Below are 19483 nucleotides of genomic sequence, written 5' to 3'. Positions count from 1 at the left end.
TGTTTTCCTCTTTGGGCCCAGCATGTAAATCCAATTTAGATTTCCACATGAGCAAAAATACAGCAATACTGTCTGTGTGAATAAGACGTAGGTGATTCTATTTATATCTTGTGCAATTTTAAGAAAGAAAATGAATAGATGTCCTTATTCTTGCAGCCTTTTCAATGTTTCATCCTGGTGTTTAAGTGGAGACACCTCAAGGTAAAATGTCATCTCACTGCCTGCACCCTAAACAGCTGCAGCACACTTTTTTTACGCTTCATATTCTTCTCTTCTCACTCGACTCACACTCAATCACTTTTCTGTCTTCATTTTCTCACTCTCCTTTCTTCCTCTTTTACTTGTCATTTTTCTGAGGGAGGTGTGTGATTAAAACGCTTTATAGCCACATGGAGACATGTCAAAAGAGCTGTGCAGTAGCTGAGTGAGCTGTGTTGAATGGTGCCAATCATTTGTATTGATTTTTTTTTTACTTTGATAATATCTGCTGGCTTCAGAAGATAGTAAGGTACGGTTTAATAGGATGAGCAACAATATTTTAAATTGACTATTTGTACATGATTATGCAATGTTAATGATTACTGGTCATAAGCTTTTTCCTTTTGCTTACATGTGAAGCGCACTGTGCTGAATCCTTGTCACAGTTTTCCAGGCTCAGTTGCATCTGCATCTCTGACCACGTCTGGCTGAACAAGTCCCGAGAGAGCCATACATGTATAACAGGGCACAGCATTAAGCATTTACTCTAGCGTGTGAATGTGCTGGCTCCAGTCCATCCACCACATTTATAGCTTCCCAACCACAGTTTCCTGTCTGAAGTAATTTAATGTGTTTAACACCAACCAAGGCTGTCCTTTTAATAGTCCTGTCCACTTTCCACTGAAGAGGGCACACAACCCATGAGGTGACACCTTATACAACATAGAATATACAGTAGAGACTGGAGGTTTGCAGAGGGAATACACAGCTCTTGTCACCAAAGATGGTGTTAAAAGGTTTAGGAATTGCCCAACTTTGCTCCAATGATGAGATTTGACAGGTGCCAACGGTGCTGCCGTATAACCTGACATAGAAATGTGCAATGTGAAAAATAACCAAAAATATCTTTTGACAAAAGGAAATCATTAAGTGGTGAGGGATAAGGAAAAGTATCATGACCTAGAATATTTGAAAATACATAGTTTGCAATATCAAAGCTATATCTAGAGTGTAGTTAGACCAATATACAACTGACTCCCACATTTAAAAACTGTGTTATATTGTGCAGTCACTTTGATTGCTACAGCATTTGCGGCACTCACATCGTGATAGCCGTTGCAAGGAAAATTGCACACAGGCACAGTAGGATTAGCTACAGGATCGCCCAGACATCACAAAAATACCACAGGGGGAGATTACACATATCTATCCACCACACTTCTTTCATCTTGTGTTTGTGTGCAGTGTGTGTGACTGTGTGTAAAGACATTCAAAAAAGAGAAGAAAAAAAGCTTGTGGTTACGTGTGGTCCGCAACCCACGTTGCCATTTAAACTAAACTGCCTTTTTCCCCTTTTTACTTTATTTATCCTTCTTTCCTTGGCAGTATACCTCAGGCTACTCTTGTATCCCACAGGAGCACTGCTGTGAGGAAAATTGATGCACTCTTTGATTGACCGTGGACAGGTAATCAAATTAAGATCATTCCTTGACTGCCAACCTTTCAGAGGTGAATGAGAAGTGAAAGATACATGGGTGTAATGTACTGCACCTTATGTGCATATGCAGACGCAGAGTAATCCCACAATGGGGCTGCACATTTACATGAAAATCAGTGCATTCAAATTGTTGCAACATTGATACCAAATGAAAATGGATATGTTGCTGGTTCGCCAATAGTGTTTAACTGCTTTAACCTCTTTTGGGAGTAAAAATGTCTCTTTGTTGATAGGAAAAACTTAAGAGTTGCAGCTGTGCTAGTAAATTAATGTATGTGTATAGCGCAACTGCCACACTTGTATGTTTTATTGGTCTGTGCAACAGACAATGCAGAGATATTTTACACACGTCTTAAACAATTTGCTTTGGTCACACTCAACAAGTGGTAAAAACAGTGTGATGATATTTAATTCACTTTAAAATAGGGTTTAGTATCTATTTTGGCTGATACAGGACTTCATCTCTGGAGACAACTGTTGTCAACTTGACCGGCAGGTTAGACAGTTGAAGCTGGCTATCAGTGTAAGCTAATACACAGCTGTGGTTAAGTTGAGAGTGATAGCTCTGTGTTCTGATGGTCAACAGCAGATAAACAATACAGACAGTAACCTATCAGCTTGTTTAATTGATAGACCCCAAGCAGTAGTAGTGCTGAATCTAGATACATGTTAAGATGATGGATAAAGCAGAGACGGCGTAATACATTCCCATCATATGGATGGTTAGCTGTTTGTATGACGACTGGGCGTCCCTTTGCCTTCCCAGCCCCTTTTATATGAGTCCAGGCATAGGATGACAAAGGGAAGCCCATAGGTCACATGACTGGATGATGAACAAGGAGGAAATACCCCCGGGACATTTCCTAAATAACCAGAGGCAATGGGTCAGGAGGTAGTAGTTGGTGGAGGGGAAAAAACAGCAAATTTTTATCCTGAGTGACATATAACACACTCTTACAAAGTCTGGATCAGTGAACATCAGTGCTATTCTGTCATGTGAAAAAAATGGTGATGACAAAGATAAGTTTTGAGTCATGATATTGTTCTCGACACTCGTACCCATGTATCCATTGCACATATCTATCTCCTGACACCCTCGCTTTCCGAAAAAGCATTGATGTTAAAATGTCTCCATTCATGTCGCCCAAACCCTGAGGAAATTATTATAAAATGCCTTTATGTTGACAACAAAAGACGGTAATAACAAATCATGGCCCCAAACAAAATGTATCTGACTCAGGTTTGTTACCGACACATTTTACACAATGGGAGACTATTGAGAAATGTATTTAAAAGGTTTAAGGGAGGTTTGTGTGTGCTTGTGTTATATTGTTTGTGACCGTGTGTGTGTGTGTGAGAGAGAGACAGAAAGAGAAAGAGATAGAGAGAGACAGAGACAGAGAGAGAGAGAGAGAGAGAGAGAGAGAGAGAGAGAGAGAGAGAGAGAAAGAAAGAGAGAGAAAATGAGAGAGAAAATGAGAGAGAAATGCATTTGTATTCATTCAAATCCATTTGGTTTCTAGCTAAGGTATAATGTGGAAATTGAAAACTGAGAAATACAATGTGACAGGGACTCAACAGTGGAGGAACACACCACACAAAGGCAAATATGTGCATGTGCAGACACAAATTCACCTACATATACATTAGATGCAACACATATACACCTGCACCTTTCACAAACAATAATTCAAACATAATCTTGCTGCCCTTTTATGAGCACAATATGCCTTTGGTGCAATACGTTTTAAAATAAAGACTTGGAGTGCTGCACAAAAATACATCGTAAAGTTAGATTTTAACAGTAGTGTGTAATAATGTTTGTCAACATATAGACAAAATAAATACAGTACAAAAATTGGCCGTCCTGATATATGTGATGTCTACCCAATCCTCCAGTGTGCCATGTTCTGATTTGTATTATCAAGTATCAAATACAAACATCTGATGCACCTTTCATTCCTTTAGGTGTGTTTACATATTACAACTTGTTGTTTTCTGCAGTACAGTATGTGTGTAAATATACACGTGCAGCTGTCCACCGTGTGCTGATCAGTATCTCTGTGCTTGTTATATTTGTTAGCTTTGTGCAGCAACCCAGAACAAGAGGCAAGGAATATCAAACAGGTTCATTTGAGGAAAGAGTTCATCTGAGCTGTCAGGAAGCTTTGAAAGAAAAAAATAAACCCCTCCTGAAGGGAGGGACAGTTTCAAAGGCTCATCGAGTTATATCACAGCTGGCTAAAAATACGCTGTCTGACAGCATGTGTTCAGTATAAAGCAGGTAATGATAATTGCTAATAATAATTATAGTCTAGTTGCAGATAAAAAAATAGAGTTTTAAAACAACTAACTCACAGTGCTGCCATCAATAAACACAAGGATTACAGTTTCATTATGCTATTATCACGCACTGTGACGAAAAGTCATGGTGTGTGACAGTTTGCACATTGACAATTTGCACATTGTCAATGTTTTGGTGCTTATGAAAGTACCTGTACAATGATGTACCCAGCCGCCCTCAACGAATGTGAAGCAAGCAGACGGCTTGGTGAGTTTGTGTTTGTGTTGGCACTATTGTATGAAGTGTATTATACATCAACTTCAACCCATTGCTTTCATAACGATATGTTCCACTCACGTGTGTTGATCTTTTGCAGAGATATGTGTTTCTCCAGCTGACGTCGTAGCTTGACCTCAGCGCCGTACTTTCCCGTGGTGCCATTGTCTGCCAGGATGAAGTGGGAGTGGAGACTGTTTAGAACCGTCAACTTGCTCATGGGATTGGACATGGTCTGGTATGGACGCACAACCTGTCCGGGAAACGATGAAATTGAACACAAACATTGTTACACAAAAATCTATGAAGGGGTATGTGACAACTTGGCAAAGGAAAAGAGAAGATATGCTACTGGTTGGACAATGGGAGGTATAGGATTCCATCTTGAACCATTCTTAGGACTAAAAGTCAGGATATACCAGCCTTTGTGTTTAAAATCAGACATCAACATTGAAGCAGAGATATTTTGTCAGTTTAATCTGCTCTGCTTGGCTTGTTCAGGAGAACAATTTTAACTACAACTTAGTATTGATTCCACAGATTTCAATGAGTCAACACATGTACTGCAGTCCTCGACCAGCGAACTCACTTTAAAGGAGTGTTTATGACAGAATGGATTGGCTGACTTAGCATCTCATTTACTAAACCGTTAACTGCAATCTACAGGATGTTGCAACTGTGGGCTGCACGTAATGTTATTTCACACATAGATTCATGCAAACAAGTAGGCAAGCACCCGCTCTGAAAGCTAACATATGAGATTGTTCTGTTTATTTATTCTCAGACTTACATCTTTGCCAACAAGATCCTCTTGATTTTCTACAATGCCCCATGGAGCAATGCCAATGGTGCAGATCTTCCCCCTTGACTTGGAGGCGTGGTCTTTCAATGCATCACCAACATGGCGAATCACTCCTGTGTGTGTGCATAAATGTTTGAAAGTGTTAGTGAGAAGGATGGGGACAGACATCACAAAATCGGTTTTAGTCAAAAATCAATACACAGTGTGAACTTAGATAATGTTACAATCTGCTGGGAAAGATAAACAAGATCTATGAGGTGCATGTTGAGGGCAGCAGAGGTTGGCGTGGCAGGCAATTTGAATACACACACACAAACACAAACACACACACACACACACACACACACACACATGCATGCAGCTACACACACAGCTTGAAACACAAAAGGGCGTAGCTTCAGGCCCATAGTTGTTGTCCTCAGGGAAGCAGCAGTCAGACCTGGAGGATATCTTGTTCCATCTTTCCTGCTGACAGTCATTCTTTCTCTACCTCCACTATTCAGGTCTCCCACTTTCTTTTCTCAAAACCCATTGTGTCACTAAATTTTACTTTTTTATATATTTTTGTATTCAAGTGTCAGCTCTCTACTGAATCCAATGGTGTTTCAATTTTTTCCATCTGTCTCATCTCTCCTCCCATAGTTGTTCTTAAATGTAATGCTATATTTAATTTAGGTAACCTATATGTAATATAAGAAAACTACAAACAGTGAACAAACAAAGGGGCAAAGCATTGAAAAGAAGTAAAAGGTCAAACTAAGAAATCAATATGCCAATATGGTCCATTCCAATCCCAGTAATATAACAACATAATACATTTTACCACATGGTCATACAATGTAATATCCATGCATTGACATCATTGATACCTTCCAAGAAACTACAGCAGCAAATCATCCATAGCTTACCAAGCTCTGAAACATAGTATCACTCAGGTGGACTACTTGTCATATGCATGATGACGCCATATCCATGCATAAGCTTTCAATCTGTCAGCTGACTAGTCATTATATTCATTTCTACCAAACATATGTTTTGTCTTAAACACTGTTACACAATCATCTTGTTGCTGTTTCTGTTTCTTTCTGGACTTTATACTTTCAGCCCAGTATGCTCAAGATCCAGTCCACTCAGCTCCTCATACAGTAAATCCTGCTCCAGGCCAAATTCATCCAGCTATTCAGTATTTCTGAAAAGAGAGCTCCTCCGGCCAAAGAGCCTTAAGCTGAACTTCTTCGCAACCTTAATTCTTCAATGCTCTTAACAGGAAAATTCCTATGTTGCTTTAAATGGAATACCACATGAGTATACTGTACATTTATAATAGGCTCTCTTCTGTTATTTCTGTCTAACTGTCTAACTAATTACATTATAACTCGTTTAGCCTTTTGTTCAAATAGTCTTCCCTGATTTAAATGTAGTGTGTGTACCTTTTAGTCTAAATGTGACCTTTTTCATTGGCTTCTAGTAATAAACTAGGCATTCTAGACTACCTGAGAGTTATCCTTCACCTGTCTGGTCTAACTATTAGTGTCTGTAAGTATAATTGAGTGCACTTAATATACTTAAAATAATCTCTTGGCAGTGATCCAGTGGTTCAGAATCTTTACAGCTCACAGGGTTTTAGAAATGGTTATTTAATAGTTGATAACTTATGAAGAATATTTTAATATACTTTAAAATATATTCCTAGCAATTACATAGCCACTTGTTTTGTATAAAAAGTGAGGCCGCACATTGTTGATAAAATATCACATTACATATTTTGTACACTCAACAGAAATATTTACACAAACAGGCAAACAGATGTAGCACACGTTTTCACTATAGTACAGATTGTTTTGCAGTAGTTCTCAAAACAAGCCGCGTGTGAGTCCGGTACTTCACCTGTGTTGACTCCGCCGGTGAAGATCCAGGCTCCTGTTGTCATGGCAGCTTTGATGAGCCCTTTGCCAAAGACCTGTTTGAGTTTGGGCTGTAATTCAAAATTCTGCAGGCCCCCGTGGACTGAGATGAGCAGCTTAGGCAGATCCAGCTGCCACTCCTTGGTCATCAGGTGTAGCAGCAGGTCAGGCTTTGTGTCATAAGACACTCGCACGTACTAAAAACAGTGGAGCATGTGTCAGTGAGTACAGAGTAGCCACCCTCGGGCACATAATGACTTGACCTCTGCTTGTGCCTGAGACATGAACACAAACAGGAACACATGCACACACAAACACTACATACACAATTTATAACTTATACTTATGGAAGCATTTGATGTAAAACAAATATGTGAAGGCAAAATTATGAAATGGAGAAATATCACATGAATCAGCAGACCTGCCCGAGTGTGTGGCTTTAATTTTTTTTAGGCGGTATTGACAACAGTATTGAACAGATGTTTGCTGTGATTGGAAAACCATATGCATTATAGAGCATCTGTTTATCTATCTAATCCACCCCCAGACACCCAACCTGACATGTGTCTGGATGAATTATTTAACACCGGGAATATATCAGACATAATTCAGCAGCCTCAATCATCTGAATCCTCTGAACGATATATAGCATGTGTGATGTGATTCTGTCATTTAAGGTTATCATAGATGGCTTAAGTATGAATAACATGTACAATCAGACTAAAGTATTTTTGGAATGGATTGATTAATCAAGCACAATTTTATCTGCCACAGTCTTTACACAGTATTTAAATCAATGATTATATATAATTACATAATAATTACACTCATTAGATTGATTTTGTTCAGTCATGAGATGCATTTTATTGCACATGTGTGATGCTTTAAATTTGAGTGTTACAGTGTAAACGGAAGAGAAGCTGGATCAGAACGCTACACAAAGACTCAAGAGGAGTCATACAAGTCATTTTCATTTTCATTTGGACTATGTATGAAATGTGTTAATTGCCGGAAAACCTCGCCAATCATAAACATATTCAACCTTTTTCACAATGCTGGTATAACTGTGATCAAGAGCTGAATTCATCTCAGTCAGCCAAGCGTCTAACACTCTCTGAACCTGTGTGCTGTCAAACTGCATCAGTTTTCTGCAGCTGAGGACAGTTTTTACAATCCCACTCTCACAGAATACTCAGCGAGGACCACTCGGCCTACTCTATCTTTGATAACTGATACACCTCACTAATACACTGTACCATGTTCAAAACCACACCTTCGCCTTAACCAAAGGGAGACAACTGGTTGTTTGGATGTGTATTTTTGTGTAAAACCGTCGGGTTGCTCTGTACAACATACAAATACAACATAGAAGAATTGTCGTGAGAGTCACCATGGCTTTGTTGGAGTGTCCTCCTCCCTGGAACTCAATGGTGCCGAAAGCATCAGTGGGGCTGAGCTGTGTGTGTTTGCAGATCGACCACTTCTCCGACAGGCTGTCATTCTTAGCCAACCGGTCTGCCTTATCATTCTGACTCGTTGAGATGCCTGGAGGCAAGCCCACATGCTGACCTATCAGACGACCGCAACAGCACCTGGGAGGAGAACGTAAAACTGTCAGGTTACATTCAAATTACAAGCAAATGGAGCAAAATCTGTATTTGTTGCTCTCATGTGGTGCAGATACAATTCTATGCAGAGTAGAGCAAACACCAAAATATTATTCCCCCAATCATGTGCTGGAGACATAAACACAAACAGGAACATAAACAGGAACACACGCCTACACGTACACTGCATGTTATAAAAGCATTCAATGTGAGTTATCCTAAATCAGATACATGTCTGGTCACTCCATGCAGCCGCTGTGAAAACGGTCACATTGTGATTCATGTGTGTATTTTCACGTCATCCTTCACACAACTATATATGGCAGTGCATCTTTGGTTATCAGAAACTAATTGTATATGTTAACAGAGTCTGGCAGTCACGGGACTCCAATAACTCTCATGTGTATTGTTGGACGAATGGGCAGTCCTTCACGTGTGTGATATTATTTTGGATGCATGTGAGGCATTTCAGGACAGAGATCTGTTCATATTGATATCAGATATGGGTCACTCCAACCATTATTGTGAACAGTTAAGGCAGAAAGATCAAATCTGGGGGAAAAAAACCTGCCAAGACCTGTCACGTCAGATTGGTAAATAAACACAGTCCTTTACAGAATATAGTTGAAATCTAGAAAAGCCAGAGCCCCAAAAGAAGCTACAGTAGTATCAAGAAAGAAAAAGAGAGGTAGAAAGGTTGTGTGACTGAGAGAAGGTGAGAAAAAGCTTGAGAGCTGCCATGGTCAAGTGCTAAACAGCAAGAGGTGGGCAAGGACAAAATGACAGCTTGTCATCGGACTTTCATCTCCTGATTGGGAGGAGAGAAGGAGAAGAATCTGTAGACCCCTGCAATCTTTTATTGGTTGTGTCTCTTTCTGTTTTCTGCTCCCTGATGTTCTCCTCTCTACCTTTCAGCAACTAGAGGAGTTAGAATGACAGTTATGTGAATTGTAGTATTCCTACCCGAGAACATACTTATTCAGATGTACTGAATGCAGCTTTCACATTTTGTGTTTTAACCTGGGAGGATGGAGTGGGAGCCCTGGGAGGAAAGGAAGTCAGGAGGCTTTGATCGTCACTTCATGTTACCGTCATCTCTTACCAAAGATACTTTGCCTCCCCCTGCCTTATACGTCAACACAAGTGTTTATGACTAAAAAGAGAAAAGTTGATTTGATCTAGAGAAACATCTATTTCCTCTCCTTCTGGCTTCCACCTGCTTTCCTCAAGTTATGGTAATGATGTTTACGTAACAGGGCCATTTCTTGTGTGTGTATGTGAGTGAGTGTGAGAGAGAGAGAGAGAGAGAGAGAGAGAGAGAGAGAGGAGGTTATCACCCAAAGCAACATTATCAGCTGTGGTAAAGACTTTGATAACGTCAGTGTGACAGTGACTTGGCGGAGCAGAATGAGAGGAGATGCTTGAGATTATGAGTGCAGAAGTGTGCCTCTCAAAACTAGATCACATTTTGTAGAAGTGTTCTCAACATTACAATTGTGTTTAAGTACTATTATATACCCAAAACACTTTCACAGTTAGACATTGCTGTACTGCTAAGCAGAATATACCTGTGGGCTCAATCTTGAGAATTGCTTGAATTATTAACCTTTTAAAATGATGACCGAATGAACTGGCCCTTAGTTTGCCATTTGTGGTTATAAAATGTGTAATCTCAGTATTTGAGCTCATTAGTGTAGAACATCTAACTGTGATGTAAATAGAGGCCAGCGTGATTCTACTCTGAGGCATGTTTAAAAGGTCAGTAGTGAAATAGGGCTCTTAATATGCAATATGGGAGGTCACAGTGACTATCTCACTCATTAAGGTCTTGGAGCTTTTGTAGCAAACAATGAAGCAGCTTAATCCTAAATGTACAATTTGTTTTTGCAAAAAATACTCTCTCTTTAGCCTCAAAATAAAAATGACTATCTATAACTAAGACCAATGTCATTTACATGTATACATACATAGTAATGCATTCATATTTTTTGCCATTTCCTTCACCTAATTACTTACCTATGGGGGTCTTTGGCGCTCACTATGATATGAACACATTCTCTCTTGCTGAATGCTCTTTCTATCCACGATTTCTGTGCCTGCAGAAAGGAAGACAGAAAAAAATCAGTGAGTCTTTGACAGATAATGGAGCTGTGACCTGAGCCTGCAGGAGTGGCAGCAGATAGGCAGAAATAATTATGAGCGGGCTTGTGTTTGACTCAAGAGTTCACCTGAAAAATGATTTTTTGTTTGTTTGTTTGTCCTTCGGTCATAGTCTGAGGTTTGTACAACACAGACGTTTCTCCCACGGTCTATTTCTCTGCATGCAGCAGTGCAGGTTTGAGGGATGGCAAACCGAGCATGCACTATGAAATGTTGGACCTAATGTCATTTTTTAAGTACTACTTAAAAAATGGAATGAAAAATCAGCAGTTTTACATTCGAGCCTGGTTTAAAAACAGAAAGCACTGCAATGGCGGGCACACAAACACACACACACACACACACACACACACACACACACACACACACAAACACACAGCAGAGGCACACAGTCCCTCACGTATAATTCAAACGCTGAAGACACTCTGACATAAATGGTTTATGTTATTCAGTGACTGGAGCCCAAACTGGATGAGATGAAGGAAAAAGCGGATGTTAAATGCAGTCAGGCAGTAAATTATGTCAGAGTTCCAGTCCTTAGATACTCTTATGTGCAGCTGCCTGAGTGTATGTGTGTGTATATGAGCAAACGTGTGCATGTGTTTCTATATTGTAAACTTCCTTTTGGTTCTTATATTCAGTACAGTACTGAGACTTTCAAGGAATAATGCAGATAGGTCAAATAGTGTATTTGTGAAACTGTGATGCTCTGCAGTCGCACTTCCTGTCGGTCTGAGTGACAGAGAGCCTGACTGGAGCAAATTATCCTGCATCAGACACGACAACAGACACAGAGTGAGCCTAAGCAATTGCACAAGATTCACTACTAATACACATCTGCATAGGCGTCTCCACAGATACACGCATGAACACTTGTTACATACAAACAAGGATCAATGTTTGCGGCAATATGTTCCATGAACTGTAGGAAACCCTTCTTTTAGCTGATAAGAAATGAAACTATCCAGAGCTTTCTGATAAAAGGCTGCTTGTTTTATTTAAAGGGCGACTATACTACAATACACAGGAGACTTGGCAACTGTCCCTTCTTTGGTTTGTTTGGTATATCTTAGTTGTAGCCGTTTGCTCAGACTTGTCGTTTATTGTCAGTTGAAAAAAGCAGTACACTAAACAGAATGGAAGTGGATGTATTTTCTCTTGTCAAACCTAAATATATCATCTCTTAATACAATATATACCACATATAAAGTGGTATGTCGGAATATATATATATATATATATATTCCGACATACCACTTGAAGATCACAAAAAGTTAAGGTATTGGTGCAATAAAGCAAACGGGCAGAAAAGACCACATACTAAATGACTAAGTAAATGTAAAACACACTGGATTGGTAGACTATGATTAGGTTTGCTTCGATAGGAACCCTATGAAATCCTGAGCACACAAATTCTAACGTGTTAATATCCCAAAATAAAAACGGATTAATCAAAGAGATAGTTTGCTTGAGTCATTCATACTGAAATCATCGCTTATAAGCTTAAAAAAACACAGAAGGTATTCTAAATTCAGAATTGATGGTGGTTGGAGCTGACATTGTATCTCCCTCATGCCAAATCTGTTTTTTAGACTCAGACTGGAACAGACTTGGTCCAGCTTGACTCATCAGTCATCTCGCCAAGATCAAATGTTTATGTGTCCCTGCATAACAGAACAATATCATTCTGTTTTTTTCCCCACTCTGTATAGCATGCCTTTTCCTGTTATTGTATGTTCATTAACTGTGGAAATACAATTCAGTTCATCCAAAACAGCTGACTATTACATAAAATATGATGTACATTTTCTGTTTTTGTGATTAGTTGAATGTTACTGCCATTTACAACTTTCTAGTCAGCGCTTTGTGGTTCAAAGGTTACACTTCCTGGAATGACACCACCATTTCAGGAAGTGGACTATGTCTGTGGCAGATTTTGTGGCGACAGAGCACAACATCTACAGCAGAAGTAACCCAACAGACATGACAACAAAAGGACAGAGCTTTTTTTTTTTTTTGCTTTGGATTCTGGGAGAGCTGCCCCGGCTTTTCTCCCAGCCAGTAGAGCTGAGAGCTGCTTGTACTAGGCTTTCCCCACCGCCACGGCTACAACAACACACGCCGCATCCGCCTGACTGGCCCTGTCACACCACGGCACGCCAAAATCCACCGCAACTGGCCACAAACAGGCTCGGCCTACACACAGGCACACTTACCCTAACACCAGACTTCCCACGATTAACCATTACTCTGGGGGGCTGCTTTTAGAGCTCACCCTGGCCACTATGACAAGCGGGCCACAGAAACGCCCCCAGCCCCATTCTTTCCCCGACATGCTAGAACTGTGTATTCATCCGCCAGTTCATCCTGGGACAAAACTAGATCCACTCAATGGGGGCAACTGCAGTTTTTTGGGGGGATTTAATTAGTATTGACAGGGCTGATCAAAAAAAATAAAAACAGTCAAGCAAAACAAAAAGCCGTTGGTGTTCTCAAATCTAACCTTTAAAAAGCATCACAAGAGAGAAAAAATATTTACTTTCCTTTACAATCAATCTTTTGTGCTGCTTTTTCTTATTTTCTGTATGGATATGATGTGCACATTTTTTCACTCACTCTTCCCATCACGCTCTCGAGTGCTGCTCATGAGATTTGTCATGGTGTGATGATATGGCACACGGCCTGCACTCCATTGTGTAATTAAGATTCATCACCAGGACTCACTCACTCACACACACCAGCCGTGTGTTTCTGTGCGTGTAAGGAGTGACTGTGCAGCAAGTGAGCAGCATCTGACATCCGATTCGGGGTCTTGACTCCATAACAATCAGCCTCCCCCACCTCCTCCATGTCCTTTCTTTCCCCTTCTTTACTGTTGTATGTCCTCCTCCTTATTGGCACTGGCAGGGAGCTGAATTGGGAACCATATCCAATCAACAGCCTAATCCCTTTGCACTCTCCTTTTTCCTCTCCCTTTTTTTTCCTTTTCCTTTTTACAAATATGATCGACTCAGCTTCTTTTTTTTTTCTTTTTTTTTTAAAAGGGTAGCTTGTTGCACTTACACAAGCATGTTTTCCATTTAAATAATAATGTATTCAAAACTGACATTTAACAATGCCGCTATACTGTTCTTACTGTCAAGATAGCGGGACAATCTCCATTTCATCATCTGGTACATCTCTTCCAAAAGTAATTCAATCTAAATCATCAATTTTTCAGTAATAAGAGACACAACTGCTTCCCCTTCTGAAGTGTATCACACATCAAGAATGAAAGCTAATAAATGTTTTAACGATCAATGTTAGAAGACAGTGAACACATTAAAGATGATTCAAGAGAACACATTTTGAGGGATTATTTAAAAGAAGTGAAAAAGCTTTCATATGACAATAAACCAACATCTTTTCATTTGTGGTACAATTAGGCAGTATTTAATTTCAATCATTCATCTTAAAATAAGCAAAACATAAAGACCAGAGCTGTTTCTGGTTACGTTAGAAAGATGCAGCACTTGCATACATACATAAGTCAGAATATCTACCACTGACACAAGAGACTCTGAAGAAACTCCTTTATCTTGATCATAAAACACTGCATAACATTAAACAATATCAATAGCAGTGGCAAATAAGAACTGAGATTGATTTCCACAAATGGAGTAAAATTGTAATACAAATTAAATCTGCTGTGGTGAAAAATCGTGATGTCGTTAAAAGATGTTTCAAACCAAAACTGTGACAAAGTCTGTTTTTTATGGCTCACCTGTATTATGTGATGGGCTGCATTGTTGTGGCCTTCCCTTTAAAATGGTTGAATGTAGTGTTAGCGGCTTAAAATTAAGTTCACTTAACGAAACTGATCCGAGCAACCATGATCAGGCCACCTCTCAGTCAACTGGCAACTGGTCTTCTCTGGGGCTATTAGCACTGCTGGTGTGTGTGTGTGTGTGTGTGTGTGTGCTAGAGTGTGTGCATGAGTGTGTGCCTGTGCGTGTTCATGGTGCTGAACATACACGGCATACTAAGAGAGCCCTGAAACAGCAACAAATAGTCTTAACCTACGTCTGGGTGTGTAGAATAAATTCATTGAAACACTGCTGGTTAACTATCTTTAAGTAATGCAACAATAACATCTGTGCCTTAAAAAATACTGAAAGCTCAGTCGCTTCTTCGAGAAACAATGGGCGAGAATTACCTGATGTCCTTCAGTTTTCACAAGCACCTCACCTGATTTAGATAAATAATGAAAGGTGAACTGTCAGGATCTGAGGTGGACTGTGTGTGTGTGTGTGTGTGTGTGTGTGTGTGTGTGTGTGTGTGTGTGTGCGTGAGTGCATGTGTGTGTGTGAGAAAAAAAAGCAATGGAGCAAGGGAGGCAGAGAGTGCTTCATCTCCTTCAGCCACATTTCTGTCAGAGATCAAGAGAGAAGAGGGGTCTGAATGGCAAGAGAGCTTATTAGGTGGAGCAACATGACATTCACAAAGCCTGCTCACCGTCCTTATTTTGTCCTACAAGACACACGCACACATTTTTGTACGTGAGTTTTTGCTGTTGCATTTGCATTTTTCCCCGGGTTTTTTATACAGCACAAGGGCAGTTTCCTATCTGTGATCATCAAAGGGATCAACAGACTTGTTAATAATACAGACCAGGTTTGATTAGCAGGAGAAGTCAGAGAAACTGGGACTTAAGACTGATATCTGAACTAAACGAAGTCTAACAATACACAAGCCACAGTAAGGAAAGAGAATGTACTTTCCAAAAACTGTAATCCTTCTTAATGTAAAACTTGCATACACAAACAACAAAATGTAAATTAAAGCGAATGCAAGCTAATTTATTTAGACTAATGAAAGACTCAGAGGTGCTTAAAGGAGTGCACCTGAGTCCAGACAGTCCAGATGCTACATGGCACCAGAGCCAGAGACACAAATAAATGCATATATATGGGCAAACTGTACGGTCATAAATTCAGCTTGCCATACAAGTCATAAATGATTGCTGCCTGGGAGGTATACACTAAAATGCACACTCACAGACTTTGTTGCACTTAGAGGAAACATATAAGCATTCTTATATGGAGAGGACAACTTTGTGTTGTTAATTTTACACTCTATTTGCCAAAGTACCATTTTATATGTCTGCCCAAACTGCACTATCAGTTTAATAGTTGCAGCAAATTCAGGTCATGGAAGCATGTCATATATATATATATATATATATATATATATATATATATATATATATATATATATATATATATATAGAAACAATATAATGTTGGCAGATAAAATGTATTTTTTAGAAATTTAGAAAGTGTTGACAGTACTGCTACAAGCCTTTATTTGTTTTGTAAATGATAGCAAAGCATTTCTAACATTATGTTAATGGCGAAGCAGATCAGATCAGTCCCCTGAGACCAACTGAATCTCGTGTTTATCAGAAGTACTTAGCAACATATCTTTTATGTCTACTAAAATGGAATCAGACACAGCAGAGATATTGTATAAATGTATAAACATTGGTCGGGAAAAAATTCTTCTGCCTCATGCAAGAAAACGACATGCACTGAAAAGCTGCTTCTTTTTTATATTGATGCATAATTAAGTAGTGTTTTGCCAGTGAAGTTAAAACTAAAAGTAACTTTTTTGCAGTAAAGCAGGCTTTACTGGAACGACAGCCCCCCACCGTGTGACCAATTCACATATACTTGCGTCTGTCCTGTGCAGACATCAGCTTGTCCAACAATCAACCCTCCCACTGCTCGACTTGTTTTTATTACAGGTTTCCCAGCATGCTTTGTGCATGCTTTGTGCAACAAATCAGTCGCAAATCAGTCGCTTCCCATATGCAATAGCAGACTCTGGTTGTTTACAGTGAGGTTACTGCTTTAAAGTTTGCATTGAGACAGGAACATCTGGAACTGGTAATAGACAAGTTGATGATGCACATACAAGCCACTTATCATAAATAGCATTTGGATGAGAGACAGAAAAACACAATATATTTAGGTACAGTTTTCAGTGTAAAAGTGTCTCTTTTCTGGTGCATGCTGGTGTCAATATGACAATTTTATACACAAAGATGCCATCGGTCTTGATGTGTGTGCTCTCTCCTTTACAACAGGATTAATAAACATCAGCGGGTTAATTGCTGTGAACTGTTGCAATTTGTAAAATGAGTATGAACTCTGACGCATATTACATTTTGTGTAAATGATGTTCCTTGACACAAATAAACATACGATGTACCCTCTAATGGATGGGATGAGCATCTCAGTAGAGGTCATTTGGTCTGTCCTCTCTCATTGCAGTGGAAGCGATCGTGATGGTTTTATGCAATGAAGAACTCCAGATGTGATAGTTTGGGATGTGTGAGCTGGTTAAAATATGGAAATGCAAAAATGAGTACATAGTACTCTATCAGTTCAGACTTGAGCAAATCTGAAGCCTTACAAATGGCCTTACTGACTGATCTGTCTACAACTCATCAGTCAAAGTGTGTTTCTAAGATTAGTATATAAAACATAATTTTGTTTTTGTTTTGGCCTGGCTCTTGGCCAGAGCAGACTTAAACTGATTTGCACTAAAGTTAAAATACATTCAGGACAGCCATTGCCCCTTCTATCTCTATTACATTCATCTCCTCTTAATGTCACTCTGAGTGCCATGGTCCATCTCTGTTTAGCCCTTCTCTCTTATGTGTCTTCCTCCTTCATCAAGTCTATTTATAATCCCATACAACAGAAGCCAGAAGCAAACTATGCACACCATGCAGGTAAGACAAGAGATTGGCAATATTACATTTATGACCTTCTCAAGGTGGCCATCATGAGTAAGTCAATGCATTGGAAAACAACACAAGATTGTGACTCAATGCTTATTTCAGACTTGCAAAGGTCAATGCCAGCACCATGTAGTTACTGCTTGCATTAAGCATGAGGTCATTTCTTTAAATGCAATCTTGTCAAGGAGAAGAACCACTTATGCAAAGTGAAATAGCACTCACTGACTTACACACATGCAAACATCTCTCTCTCTCTCTCTCTCTCTCTCTCTCTCTCTCTCTCTCTCTCTCTCTCTCTCTCTCTCTCTCTCTCTCTCTCTCTCTCTCTCTCTCTCTCTCTGAACGAGTCCCTTTTCTCATATTTCCCTGACAGCAAGTACACTTGTAAATCAAGGAACAATAGCCAAATGGATTATTTGCTTCACAGCTAGGCAAAGTAGAGAAGGACATATTTTTTACAGCTGTGTAATTGATGAAGAGCAAGTCTGTGTCCACAGTTAAGGTTCAGGTCCTCGCTTTCAGATAACAGACGTGTCTGGTTTGGTCCCAGGTAGGACCATTCCCAGTCTTTTTGGGGAAACTCTTTGGATCTCATGAAGACCTTGAGTCCAAATCAACACCTCCCACCTCTACTTAGCAGTTCTTCTGTTCTCTGATGGACTGCAAGAAAATTACACAAAGTACTAACAAACTAATATTTTCCACTCCTCTATTGAACAAAATTGCAAAATGATGGGAAAAAAAGATTACCTGGTGCAGAATGGGGGTTTGTGTTTGGTGTGCTTTAATTCAAAACAACTTTTTCCTCGACTATTCAGCAGCTTTCTCTCAGTCTGCTACTGGAGGATGTCAGCAAACTGGCCTGTGCAGCCCAAACCAATCTGTCTTACCTCTCTACTCTCCATGAAGTACCACATACATTCAAGATAAGCAGCACTTTTGAAACAACTACCAAGAATGTTCATACTTTTAATAATACCAGTGACAGAAAGACTAATTAAGAATAAAGACTCTTGAGGCAATTGCCCACAATTTCATCATGCTCGCTCTGTCGTCCGATTAAAACCATGTAACAACCATATTTTAAATGCAGCTCAGTTAAATTCTAAACATTAATAAGCTCTAAAGATACTCAAGGAGAATTTATTCAAATCCTCTAATTTGTTCAGTGCCACTGGGATTCTATGTTTTAAACATAATACAAAATGCACCCCGTGCAAACGTAAGCTGCCGAATAACAAGCCTGTCAATGTGTTTCTTTAGCGCTTAGCAGCAGGTATTGTGTCATCCAAAAAATTGTTAACAAAGCACCTCTGCAGATTGTCTCTTCTCTCCTTCTGAATGGTTAATTTAAAAGAAATCTGTGGAGCAGATTTAAAGGACAATTTACAGAATTATTTAATAACGAAATGGAACCATTTAAGATTTAACAGATAAAGACTTAATAACATAAGATATTATAAATCTGCTCTTCAATTGAAAATAGGCTTTTCAGGTTAGTGAAGACGCTCACTTAAGTTTGGGTTTACACAATCTAACTCAATGATTACTAATAATTCTCAACATCAATGACCACATGAGTCACGAGTTATCTGTGTCTGACCCTTAAGCTCAATGGCCTGAAAGAGACCTTCACTGAAATGATCTGGAATGAGATTTCTGTTAATCTGCATTGGTTTTTATGGCAGAATGCACTCAGGTTTATGAAGTGACTTATATATAATTTATGGTTTCGGCTCCAGCCGTATCATGTCCTATAAAATAAAAAAAGTGTGGAGTAAAATCCTTGAGGTAGCAGTTTTATTTCATTCAGCTCTGTATATAGTATGCTTGATTTATATCACATGTAATTGAAACAGTATATACCCCTGAAAAAAAATGAATCAGCCTCCTCAACATTTCATATAGTGATGGATGTCTATGAAAAAGACCTAAGTGCACTTCGCTGCTGTGAGTAACGTCCTCGA

The 19483-nt window shown here is 39.4% G+C and overlaps 1 protein-coding gene across 7 annotated transcripts in view; it reads right to left on the bottom strand.

Annotated features, from left to right (window-relative positions):
* trpm3 (transient receptor potential cation channel, subfamily M, member 3) overlaps nt 1-19483 on the bottom strand; it is a 121540-nt gene that overhangs the window by 46006 nt on the left and 56051 nt on the right. For all 7 annotated transcript variants that reach the window (XM_068566730.1, XM_068566731.1, XM_068566733.1 and 4 more), the window contains 5 exons: nt 10586-10665; nt 8353-8554; nt 6946-7159; nt 5047-5171; nt 4338-4509 (listed from right to left, as the gene is read on the bottom strand). In XM_068566730.1, coding sequence (XP_068422831.1) covers nt 4338-4509; nt 5047-5171; nt 6946-7159; nt 8353-8554; nt 10586-10665 — 793 coding nt within the window. The remainder of the gene's footprint in view (nt 1-4337; nt 4510-5046; nt 5172-6945; nt 7160-8352; nt 8555-10585; nt 10666-19483) is intronic.

This window comes from Clinocottus analis, unplaced genomic scaffold (genome assembly GCF_023055335.1).
Source record: "Clinocottus analis isolate CAN_PGR_092001 unplaced genomic scaffold, fCliAna1.0.p SCAF_7, whole genome shotgun sequence".
Lineage (NCBI taxonomy): Eukaryota > Metazoa > Chordata > Actinopteri > Perciformes > Cottidae > Clinocottus > Clinocottus analis.
This window is presented reverse-complemented; position numbering and strand designations above follow the sequence as displayed.